The sequence below is a fragment of the Neophocaena asiaeorientalis genome, unplaced genomic scaffold, assembly GCF_003031525.2.
Source record: "Neophocaena asiaeorientalis asiaeorientalis breed wild unplaced genomic scaffold, Neophocaena_asiaeorientalis_V1.1 scaffold432, whole genome shotgun sequence".
Taxonomy (NCBI): domain Eukaryota; kingdom Metazoa; phylum Chordata; class Mammalia; order Artiodactyla; family Phocoenidae; genus Neophocaena; species Neophocaena asiaeorientalis.
Window position 1 is genome coordinate 2216479 of NW_020174549.1, and position 12676 is coordinate 2229154.

Here is a 12676-nt window from a genome sequence, read left to right on the forward strand (position 1 = left end):
GGGACTGAAAAGGGAAAAGAAAGCAACTTTGGACCATCTCTCAATTCTCTATATGCGTGACTATCTAATGATAAAACTTTTCCAATAATGAACTGTATCATTTTCACAAACAATGACATCTGCCTCTCTCTACCAAGCTTCTAACTCCCTCCTGATGACCCAACAATCATAGGTACCTCAAACATAACATCTAAAATAAATCCCTCCTCCTCTCCCTTGCCCCAGTCTTCTCCTCCCCTGTGCCATCTCTGTGACTGGAACTACCATTTCTCTACCTGATGTGGGTTAAATTGTGTCCCCCCCCAAATCCATATGTTGAAGTCCTAACCCTAGTACCTCATATGTGACCTTGTTTGGAAATAGATCATTGCAGATATAAATAGTTGACTTAAGATGAGGTCATTGGAGTGGATCCTAATCCAATATGACTAGTGTCCTTATAAAAAGGGGAAATTTGGGCACAGAGGACATGCACGCAGGGAGAACACCATGTGAATATAAAGGCAAAGATCAGGTGATGCTTTTACAAACCAGGGAAAGCCAAAGGTTGCTAGCAAACCACAAGAAACAAAGTGAGAGGCACGGAACAGATTCCTTCTGCAATGCCCAGAAGGGACCAACCTTGCTGACACCTTGACCTTGGACTTGCAGCCTTCAGAACTCTAAGACAATGAATTTCTGTTGTTTAAGCCAACCAATTTGCGGTACCTTATTACAGCAGTACATACCACCCAACAAAGTATATAGCATATATGTATACGGCGTAAAACACCCAAAAGACTTTCACCCTCCATCTCTCATCCAATGTCCTATGGCTAAATACCATCCAGTTATTCTCCAAGATGTCTCCTAAATTCAGCTACTACTGTTTCCACTGCCTCTGTAGATATTTTGGGTAATTATGTTAGGAGGAGACAGAAAACTTAATCCACCAAATGGAGCCAGGATAGGCTGAAGCTGGTGTTGAGAGGGTTTAGGATTCAAAGCGGTTACAGACATGGTGGGGCTAGCAAGCAGAGAGGGAGAGCGCACGTAGCTGTGGGTAAGATAAACACCAACTTAACTGGTTGGGAAATGCTGAGACCACAGAGCCTACGTCAAATGTCAAAGAGGTGGGGCTGGCTAGAGGCCAGGGCTCCCCTGGCTCTGTCCCCGCAGTGACTTTGGGGCTGGGCTTTCTCCTGAGTTACACACTGGGCGGTGAGTGGAGCCAAATGGAGCCAGGATAGGCTGAAGCTGGTGTTAAGAGAGAGGGTTTAGGATTCAAAGCGGTTACAGACATGGTGGGGCTAGCAAGCAGAGAGGGAGAGCGCACGTAGCTGTGGGTAAGATAAACACCAACTTAACTGGTTGGGAAATGCTGAGACCACAGAGCCTACGTCAAATGTCAAAGAGGTGGGGCTGGCTAGAGGCCAGGGCTCCCCTGGCTCTGTCCCCGCAGTGACTTTGGGGCTGGGCTTTCTCCTGAGTTACACACTGGGCGGTGAGTGGAGGTCTCAGGGGTACCTTTGCTACTGGGTCTCCCTCTGCCCGGATGCTGGTGCATATTCCTGAGGCTACAGCTCCTTTTCCAACTGCCAAACGAACAGGCAGGTTTGCTGACAAACATCCTGTTCCAGTTCCAAGGGGTGTGAACCAAGGCGGGCACTTGGCCTCCTCCAGCACTAGCTCCAAGGGGTGTGAACCAAGGCGGGCACTTGGCATCCCCCAGCACTAGCTCCAAGGGGTGTGAACCAAGGCGGGCACTTGGCATCCCCCAGCACTAGCTCCAGCTCTGCCAGGAAACAGGAGGCTTCACTGTAGCTCCTGGAATCGTATTCTACACTTTCAGATCAAGCAGTGAAGGACCTGGAATAGGATACTCCTTGGACACCAAAAGGCTCCGAGCAGCTCTGCTTGTCCTTCTCTCTGTCCCCGGCTCCTCCCCTCACTCCCTGCCCATCCATTTCTCACTTTCACTCCCTCCCTGCCCCCTCCCTCCTCCTGCTGCCCCCCACCCCGTGCTCACTCTTCTCTTCCCCCCATTCATCCCCCGCGGCTATCACCTCCTTCCTCCATTCTTAATCCCCTCTTTGCACCCCTTCCTTCCCTCCTCCCCCTCCAACTTTTCCTTCTCTTTCCCGCCCGCTCCCACCCTTCTCCTTCCCCCAATTTCTCGCTCTCCCTCCCTTGCTCTTCTCCTGATCTTTCCACCTTTCTCCGCACTTCCCTCTCCCCACTCCTCTCCCTGAGCCCTACCACCTCCCCCGCCAGCCCTGCCCATCAGTGTTTGCTTTGCTCCCGGAACGGAACCGGATGAAGGGGTTGCCCTGCCCATGCCCTGCCCTGCCCCACTTCTGGCAGCTGGGGTCTCCCTTCATGGCTGACGGCTCTGGAACTCAGGCCCCAGGGAAAGGGCCCCTGCTCAGCATGCAGCTCCTGCGAGCGCAGTACGCAGGCCTGAGACAGCAAAAGAAGGCCCAGGCCCACGTGGTGGTGCTCCCGAAAGGTAAGGCTGGGCAGGTGCTGGGGGCAGAAGGGAAGGGCACGAGGGCCTGGCTGAGCCGTGGGCAGCGCAGGGCCAGGGCTCTGCTGGCCTCCTGGTGGGGAAGGGCAGGGAGGCGGGCTGGCCTGTGCAGGGCCGTTCCGCTGGGGCCTCAAGCCGTGATGTTCCCAACAGCTTGGGCGCTGGCCATAGGAAGCGCAGGGCTCAGGGACCCAGGAGGCACCCAGGCTCCCGGAGCGAGCTCTGCACCCCCTCAAACAGCAGCTGCGGAGGGGCGCTGAGACACAGAAGCCCCACCTCCAGGGGAGCAGCCTCCTTCCTCTGGGAACTCAGACTTATTCCAGGAGGAAGTTAGGAGCACAGGGCTCAGAAAGCAAGCGATGGTCAAATCCCGGCCCTTCATCCTCTAACCGAGAGAGCAAGTCAAGAGAGGTAGGAAGACGCCCTGAAAGGTCAGGGCTGTGCTCGGGGAACTTCTGTGGCTGTTTATACAGTTCAGGACTCACTGAGCAGCCCACCCCACTCTCGGCAAGTCTGGGAAGGAACCAGGGGCCAGAGGGTCCTCACTGTCTGGGACAGGAAGGGCGCTGCCTTGGGCTAAAGGCACCCACCTCTCACAACTTGGGCTGTTGCCAGTGAGTGGGGTCCATTTGAACTGAACTGGCACAGCCGAATAGCCCCCTCTCTCTGCAGGGCAGAAGCTGGGAGTTTCCTAAAGCCCTATTCCATCCTCAAGGGTATTCACTCATTGTTACTCAGCAAGCATTAATTAAACTTGTATCGAATGAACGCAGATTTAACACACCTGTGGTTCAGACTCACCCATCCATGTGATGGGTATGCCCCCAAAGACATCTCAAACTCAGCACGCCCCGTAGAATTGACCACCCCCGCCCCACCCCTCCCTGCTGCCCCTTTCTCCTGCATCCTAGAACTCAAGCCTCCCTCCTCCGTGGTCACCCCTTGATGAGTTACATCATGAGTTACAACAGGGTAATGCGAGGGGGAGTGCTCAGGCTCTGCTTCCCCAGGGAAGACCGCTCACCCGCAGGCTCAGTCAGAGTCTTTCAGGACATTTCTAGCAGTTTGCCAGCCCACATTGTTGCTCTAACTGTGAGAAGTAGTGTGCTTTCTGATGGAGTGTTCCTGTACTTGGTCTCTGGAGAAGGGCCTGAACCTGAGTCCCAGCTCTGCCACTGAGTTGCTCTGTGCAGATTTGAACGAGTCATGTACGTTACTGTCACTCAGCTTTCTCGCCTTTCAGCTGGGAATAACTGTAGCCCCCAAAGTAGAGAGAGGGTTGTGGTGGGAACTAAATAAATTCACACGTATAAAGCTCCTTAGGGCTTTCTGTGCTAATTGGCTGAGGACCAGATCCTTACGTCACACGAGTCTGAGTTAGAAGGACACTTGAAGCACTTGGACTGGGTGTGAGGAGTAAGGTGGTTCTCCAGGGAGAAATCAGAGTAAGATGACAAAAATGAGGTGAAAATGATGCTGGGGGAGGGGGCAAAAAAGCAATTTTGCCTGCACATCGGCCACAGGCTGGATGGTGGTACCGTTCACTGAGACAGAGAATATAGGAGAAAAAGATTTCTGATTAGGAAGAGATGAATTTGTTGGTGAATATGCTGTATTTGAGGGAGTTGTCTGTAAAACTTCCAACCAGCCTGGATCTCAGGAGAGAAGTGTGGGCTGGAGATATAGATTGGGGGGTCATCAACATCCTGGTAGTAGTTGAAGCCATGGGCACGGATAAAATTGTGGAGGACCAATGTGTAAATTGATAAGAGGCTGGGATGACAATTAGAATTCTCCAATACTCAAATACTGAAGGGACAAGCAGAGGAATAGTCAGGGAAGATAGCAGTCAAAATGGTAGCAGACAGATATTAGCCCGAAAAAGGGAATTCACACACGCTGAATCTTGGATGAACCTACGTGAACCTTGAGGACATTATGCTAAGAGAAATAAGCCAGTTACAAAAAGACAAGTGCTGTAATGATCTACTCACATGAGGTACTTGGAGTAGTCAGGTTCACAGAGACAGAAAGTAGAATGGTGCTTGCCAGGGTGGGGGAGGTGAAGAGTTGTTGTTTAACGGGTACAGTGTCAGTCTGGGAAAGATGAAAAAGTTCTGGAGATCGGTTGTGCAACAATGTGAATGGACTTAACACTATTGAACTGTACACTTCAAAATGGCTAAGACGGTAAGTTGTATGTTGTGTGTCTTACATTTTTCTTAAACGATAGGAGAAAACCAGGAGATATTAATGCCACGAAGCCAAGCAAGTAGAGGGAGTTTAGGGATCCTCTGTGTCCAGCATAGCAGAGACTCCGGAAGACAGAGTGGCCATCGAGATTGGCTCCCACTAAAACTAGATCTCAGTGTCTTAAGGCACGGGGTTGTATCTGGAAGGGCACGTACTCTGGGAGCTGATTAATGGAAGGAAGCCCTCTGGAATTAGCTTTCTTCCTCCTTAGTGTTATGGAATGAATTTAGGTTCTAGAGATGCAGTGGCAGGTGTTCCGGATTCCTAGCTCTAGAGTTCAAGGGCTTCCTTCTGGCTTTATTGCTTCAACACCATCTCTCCACTCACACCATGTACTCTGTCACCTAGGGGCCTCCAGCAGGGACAAATGTCAGAATGCTCAAGGGAGCTTCACTGCATTTCAGAGGGAATTCCAGACTGGCCACAGGTCTCCTTTCTATAGGAAAATGCCTTTCGGTCATTTCTCCAACCCTCAATGCCACCAAGAGTTGACAAGAAACTGTCATGTTCCACAAGGTGGTAAAAAGATGTCCCTGAATATTAGCTCGGGGCTTTGGGACAGCCTGGAGGGGTGGGATGGGGAGAGTGGGAGGGAGGGAGACGCAAGAGGGAAGACGTGTGGGATCATATGTATATGTATGGCTGATTCACTTTGTTATAGGGCAGAGACTAACACACCATTGTAAAGCAATTATACCCCAATAAAGATGATAAAAAAAATAAAAAATAAATAAAAAAAAAAGATGTCCCTGAGAAGGAAGAAAGACATCGGTCTGCCTTCTCATCCCTGAAGCCAGTTCAGGGAAGCAGTAGGTGCTGCATACATGTTCCCAGAACAGTGGCTATGGTTCAGAAAGATAAAGACCAGTCCTCCAAAAGGAACTGCCTCAAAACACAGTTCCCCTCTACTCTGCCTTGGGTGCTAAACCCATTATCAGAATCCCACAACACAAAACCCTTTCCACCGGTCAGTGTATGTGAATCACACATGTGGGTGAACACATGTTGTGCCCTTGTCCCCGTTATTCTTTTAGTCTGAAATGCGAGTTCCCTAGTTCTTCCTAGGGTTCACTCCCTCACTGCAGTCAAAAACTGAAGTCTCCTATTAAATTCTATCACACTCGAATGTTTTTTTCCATAGCATTGATTACCACCAGAAACTTTATTATAGTATGTTTATTTGCTTATTCTTTTTCTCCTCCACTAGACCACATCATGAAGAGGTAGATTTTGTCTCAGTGTTCATTACTGTATTCCCAAGACCTAGAATAAATAATGCCTGGCACATTATCAGGGCCTAATAAATATTTGTTGAATAAATGAATAATTTTGCATGAATATGTGTGTGTGTGTGTGTATGTGTGTGTGTTAGAGAGAGATAATGCAGTGTGTTGGGTACCTGGCCTCCTTGATATATTTGGCATGTCCTTCCTTCATCTTGAAAGCTCTGAGACCCCCAAAATGAGAGCCACCCATGTACTTTGCAGTGGTGACCCTGCTGGTGCCTTGCTTTCTCAGGAGGGAACATGCCTGCTCCTGCTGAGGCCATGGTCAGTGCTGTTTGGATTAACAAGGAGAGAAGGCATTCACTGTCCCTAGAAGAGGCGGATCTGGAGGCAGAGGAGATGCTGGAGGAGGCTGACAGAGGCTGTCTCCAGGCCCCCGACTCTCCATGGCACACGCACCTAGAGATGCACCGCTCGGTCCAAACCTTCCACCAGGAAACCAGTCATCAAGTAAAGCACAAGGACAAGTTCATGGGGTCTGAGCAAAGGCTCCCAGGCTTGTTTGAAGACACTCAGACGACTCAGCAAGGAGGCACGATCCCAGAGGCAGCCCAGCATGAGTGTCAAGTGGGTGACACCCAAACAAAGGCAGTGGGATCTGGCTTAAACATTGGCGCTCAGGGCCCTCCTCCCATAAAGAAGCCACACAGGTCTGGAAGACCAGCTAACTATCCATTTCCCCAGAGGAAAACTCCCAGGATCTCCCAGGCGGCCCGGAACCTGGGCTTATATGGCCCAGCCTGAAGGTTTCCACCCAAAAGTCTCAACCTTGAGACCATCTATGGCCTCACCTAAGAACTTAGGAGGCAGAGGCACAGCTAGGGCCTCTAGCTGGGAGCAGAACTGGACTACATCAATCGTCGGGATGGTGGGACATGAACTTTGCAGTGGGCACGTAGACTTGTCCTTCAAAAAAAAAAAAAGAGAGGTTGCCCAGACCAGACTGCTCACAGCTCAGGATGAAAGAGTGCTGTCTCACCAGTGCAGCCCCATTCTGTTTATATAAGAAGACATTGCTGTGGACATCGACTCAGTCCTTAGAACTAGAGAATTTTAAACGTTAGACAGAGACCCTAGCCAGGGGATGCCTTTGCAGTGCCCTAGAGTCGACAGGCGTGGGCCATCTTGTTTTCAGTAACTTCTGAGGATTTCTCACGTTCTGGAGAAGAGAGGGGCTCTGAGAATTTCCTTTTTCTGGTCGCTATGCCTGGAGGCCAGCTCACTTACAAGTCTCTACATGCATTGGTAGTGACCACACCATTTTAGCTTGAGCCTCCCAAAGTATGGTCACCCTGGGTAAAAAGGGTCAAAACAATCCCACCTACTGTTCTGTGTGTTTAAGTGTCTTTAGGAAGGGTTGGTCATCTCTCCCCTCTCATTGAGACTGCACATTCCGGTCTCATTATAGATTTATTTCCTTTCATCCTTCTCTCTCCGTCCTTTCCTTCCTTCCTTCCTCCCTCCCTCCCTCACTTCCTTTTTTCCTATTTGCTCTCTTCTTCCCTTCTTCAATCTCTCTGTGTCTCTCTCTCTCCAAATTAAACACTGCCCATCATTGAAGATGTATAGTAATAGAAGCCTGAAAGAAGAAGATAAAGAAATGTTCCTGCTTGGAAAGTATGTGTTCCTCAAAAGTTGCTGCATTTTCAGCCAAATTTGTATCATTCAGATCCTTCCTGGTATATTTTAAACCAAAGACAAAGTGAAGCAGGTATTACTTGGGTGGTGGGGAAGAAATTATCTTACCTGGTTAATGTTTAACTTTAATAAACACACCTAAAGTGACTTTTCCTCATGCCAGATTCTCTCTCTGTAAAGTTTTACCCACATCTTCCTTTTGTTCCCATGGTGATCCAGTCTTGCCCACCCACATCGAGAGATGTTACCTAGGAGTGTCATTTCCTGTCAAAATATGTATGTGCCTTCTCCTTGGGCCATCCCCGAAATTCCCTCCAATTTGGGGATTCATTGTGATTCCTTTTGTGAACAATTAATAAGAGCCAGTTGTTAATTTTTTTAATAGTCTAATGAAAAACAAGGAAATTTTCTGAAAAAAACTTTTCCTTTGCTTTTGTTTTAAAGAGGCTTCCCAGAAGTAACTCCTCTTTCTACAGTGTATCAATTAGGATAGGCTATGTTTTGCTGAGTAATAAACAACTCCCAAACCTCACACAGAAGCTTTTTTTTTTCCCCACTCATGAAAATTCCACTGTGGATTTGGGCCAACTTCCAGGGCAGCTCTCCTACATTGTTACTAACAATTCAAGCCGCTTCAATCTTGTAGCACCACCATATCAATACTGGTTTCCCTAATCACTGTAGCCGAAGAAAGTGCATTAAAAGTCACATACTGGCTCTCAAATCACTTTGCTTATGTTTCATTGTCCAAAGCAAGTAACACAGGCGTATCTCCACTTCAAGGGTATGAGGAAGTGCATTCATTTCATGTGCCCACAAGGAGAGAAGGAATGGAAATACGGATGAGCAGAACTAATGGCTAACACAGGTAGAGAGGGGCCAGGTCATAGTACAATATTAGATTTTATTGTGAATACAATAAGTAGCCATTAAGGGATTCACATATGAGACCAAAATGATTGGATTTGCAATTCAACCAGATGACTCTGGTTGTTCTACGGAGAATGAGTGGATGGTCATGTTAAGAGGCAATGTCAGGGGAAATTACGGCCAGGGGAAGTTCAGTGGGAAAGATGTTAGCTCAAGCAAGAGTGGGAGCAGAATGGTGCTTTGTGAACACCTAGAGGGGTGGGATAGGGAGGGTGGGAGGGAGACGCAAGAGGGAGGAGATATGGGGATATATGTATATGTATAGCTGATACACTTTGTTATAAAACAGAAACACACCATTGCAAAGCAATTATACTCCAATAAAGATGTTTAAAAAAAAAGAGTGGGAACAGAAGAAGGGGAAAAAAGTAGACACATTGGAGATAGAAACAATAGGATTTACTGAAGGAAAATTACAAGTTCAGTTTGAAGGATACTGAGTTTGAGGTACTCAGAGACACACCAACAAAGATATCAAATAGGCAAGTGGATAAATGAGACTAGAGTTCTGGGCTAGACATAAGAATTGAAGTGTCATGAGTATGTAGAGGTACTTAGAATGAGAAAGGATGGATTCACCTATGCAGAGAATAGAGAGAAGACCGGGTCCAGAATGAGTCCTGAAAACTCCCAATTTACATAGTTGAAAAATCTCTAAGGATTTTTCCAATTCTTACTGAGAAGAGGGGGGGTCAGGGAGGAGGAGACAGTGAGGGACACTGAAGAAGAGTGACCAGGAGAGAAGGGGAGCCCGGGATGTGGGGTCTCAGACCTCAGAGGCAAGAGACAGTGCAAGACTTTGCCCAGGTCACTCCCCTAACTGCAAACCTTCTACAAATCCCCATTTTCTAGAGTCCACATTCTTCTGTCTGGAGTTGCTTTTCCTGAAGCACTGGCCAGAGTCCAAGAGGCAATGCCGGATATGGGAAAACTTTTCAGCCAAGGGCAGGCCAGTTCAAGTCAGAGCCAGCTGACAGCTACCAAGGCTGAGGGTGTGTTTGCCCCAGAGACATAGCCTTCTCCTGTGATGGGGTCATTCTCGTGCCTGGGGTGGAGCTGAGGATTAAGTGTTCCCTGTGGTAGAGCTTGAAGGGAGAGGGGCAAGAGGAAGGCTGCTTTTGGATCCTCCCACTCCCTTCCCACAAGGCTGCTTCTGCCAGGAGCATTAGACCAGAGCAATCTATGTTTCTCAACCACGCTCACCTGCTTCTCCCAACCCATGGGTGGTCAAACCTGTGGGGCAAAGGGCTCAGATTACGTCTGCACCGTCACGCCACCCACTCTGATCGTCTCCCCCGACAGGACTGGAGCTAACCACCTTTTCCCACACTCTCCCCAGGGTTGGCAGAAGGTTTTCCTAAACTAGAGAATAACCAGATCACATTGTAAATCCTGCCTCTGGCAGCTTACCTCAGGGTCACCCAGCCTTCCAGCCCACAGTGAGGACCTGCCCCTAGGGCTGCCGTCTTGCTGGGCTTGAAGATAGGTGTACCTGGGCTCCAATCTCAGCACTGCCATTGGTAAACCTGACCCGAGCTGAGTTACTTAACTCTCAGAGCCACAGATTCCCCAGCTGTAAAACGAAGCGATAATAGCCCCTGGGGTGTGGGGCTGAGGAAGGGAGGATCCTTCTCATTAGCTGTCCTTTTTTCTTTTTGTGTTACGCGGGCCTCTCACTACCGTGGCCTCTCCCGTTGCGGAGCACAGGCTCCGGACGCGCAGGCTCAATGGCCACGGCTCACGGGCCCAGCCGCTCCGCGGCATGTGGGATCTTCCCGGACCGGGGCACGAACCCGTGTCCCCTGCATCGGCAGGTGAACTCTCAACCACTGCGCCACCAGGGAAGCCTGACAAATGCTATTTCGACGGAATGGGCATGACCCTTTTTCTTTAGGGATATGAGGCTGGCAGGAGGCTGCCCTTGGGACTGATATTCTCTCCTTGACCAAACTCTAGCTAGGCGCCTCTGAGTCCTTTCTCTCTGACTAGCCCTCAACCTAGAAGACTAGAGCCAACATGAACATGGTTTCTAATAGGTCAAGGCAGCATCCCCAGGATGACCCAAGCCCCCCCTTAAAGAAATCACAACAATGCCAAAAGAATTTGCTATTTTGTTCCAGCCAGCACCTGAAGGAAGATAGGCTCCCTGTCTCCTAGTCTCTGTTGGAGGGTAGGAACCTAATTTTGATAGGTACCAGTTAGCAAACCCGGATGGGTTTCACATGGACCAATCCCACCTTTCCTAGTTTCTGTAATTTTCATCTCCCTGACTTGAGTCCCTACGTGCCTCCCTCCCTACTCCCGCATTCTCCCTTTAAAACACACAGCCACCTCTGTACCAATGGAAGTTTTCAGCTCCCTATTGCAATATGCTAGTGATGAAAATCTGTGCTTACCACTTTAAGTAGTGTCCCGCTTCGTTGACCTTTGACAGGACATATTTGTGTAGAGGCGATTCCCTCTTCCCCTATCCACCGAGTGAACACCAGAAGGAGAGGCAGGAAAGTCAAAGAGGTTTTGTTTTTTTTTTAAAGTTGGTAGTATTTGCAAGAAAGGGGGCGGGGCAACACATTATCCCCCAAGTTGGATGATTGTTTGGCAAGTAGGCTTGCCCCAAGAGATGAAGAGAGACCTCGTTGGGAAAATGTCAGTATAGAACCACCAGGAAGATAAGGTGTTAAGGGTAATCACGGCACATAGGTGCAGAAAATGCCGCCCCCCCCACCCCACCCCCGTCCCTGTCCACAGGTCTAAGTTGGGCCAGCAGAGGGCAGATAAGACGGTGGCCACAGACGAAGAGAGATGGACCTCTATGGCAGAGTTTCTCGTCTGCAGGAGCCCGTGGGGGGGGGGGCGCCACCTGTCCACACCGAGCCTGCAGACCCTCAGCGAGGTCGGTGTAAACGGTCAAGACCAAAGAGACCAAAACTACGCCACAGCCAGTCCACACAAGCTCTCTGTGTCCTTCTAGCCTAAAGCCAAAAAGGTGTGGCGCACAGAAGGGGGAGGGTTGTGTGAGCGAGAAGACCACGCCCCTCTCTCTAATCTTAAAGGTATAAATCAAGGCTGTGCTTGGGGGTGGGGAGGTTGGTGGGATCTGACTTGAATATGCGAGACACTTTTAAATTCGAGTCGTTTCAAGTCTTAAGAACTGGGATGAAAGAGCTTTAATGATGGGGAGTACCTGATAAGTTAGGGAATCAGGCTGCGCTGGCATGAGGGGAACCTGCCCCCTAGCGGGGATAGATTAGAATTGACAGCCAGGGACTTCCCTGGTGGTCCAGTGGTTAAGACTCCTCGCTCCCAACGCAGAAAGCCCCGGTTCCAAACCTGGTCAGGGAACTGGATTCACATGATGCAGCTAAGAGCCCCCATGCGCAATTAAAGGGCCCGCGTGCCACAACTAAGACCCGGTGCAGCCAAATAAATAAATATTAAAAAAAGGATCCCGCATGCCGCAGAGCGGCTGGGCCCGTGAGCCATGGCCGCTGAGCCTGCGCGTCCGGAGCCTGTGCTCCGCAACGGGAGAGGCCACAGCAGTGGGAGGCCCGCGTGGCGCAAAAAAAACAAACAAAAAAAACAATATCTAATCCCTATCAAGTCCTAAGGACTTAATATCACATTATCTCATTTAATTCTCACAACTCTGTGAGCTAGGTATCAATAATGTTGTGTTATAGATGGCAAAGAGACTTAGGATAAATGATGAGGTCAAGGTCACACAGTAAATGAGGAACAGAGTCACAATTTGCACCCAGAAGGGCGGACATCAGAATCACCTGGAGGGCTTGTTAAACCACTGATGGCTGATCCCCATCCGCTCAGCTTCCCACTCAACAGTTGTGAAGGGGCGGGGCAAGAATCTGCATTTCTAACAGGGTCCCGGGTGATGCCGATGCTGCTGTCTGGGGAACACACTTTGAGAACCACGGCTCTTGGGACATATGGCTGACCTACAGACCTGGCAGTTCTTAAAATGTGGGGTTCTTTGTGCCTTTGGTTTTCAGCTGTGGATTACTGATTACCATTTGGGGGAAAAGAAGGATTCCATGGGCCTCACACC

At 49.4% G+C, this 12676-nt stretch overlaps 1 protein-coding gene across 1 annotated transcript; it reads left to right on the forward strand.

The window, feature by feature from the left end:
* Positions 1-2183: 2183 nt before the first annotated feature.
* Positions 2184-7830, forward strand: CUNH9orf152 (chromosome unknown C9orf152 homolog). The gene is made up of 2 exons (XM_024757289.1): positions 2184-2488; positions 6278-7830. The coding sequence occupies exons 1-2, from the start codon at positions 2296-2298 to the stop codon at positions 6787-6789; spliced, it is 705 nt and encodes a 234-aa protein (XP_024613057.1). The 5' UTR covers positions 2184-2295; the 3' UTR covers positions 6790-7830.
* Positions 7831-12676: the final 4846 nt, after the last annotated feature.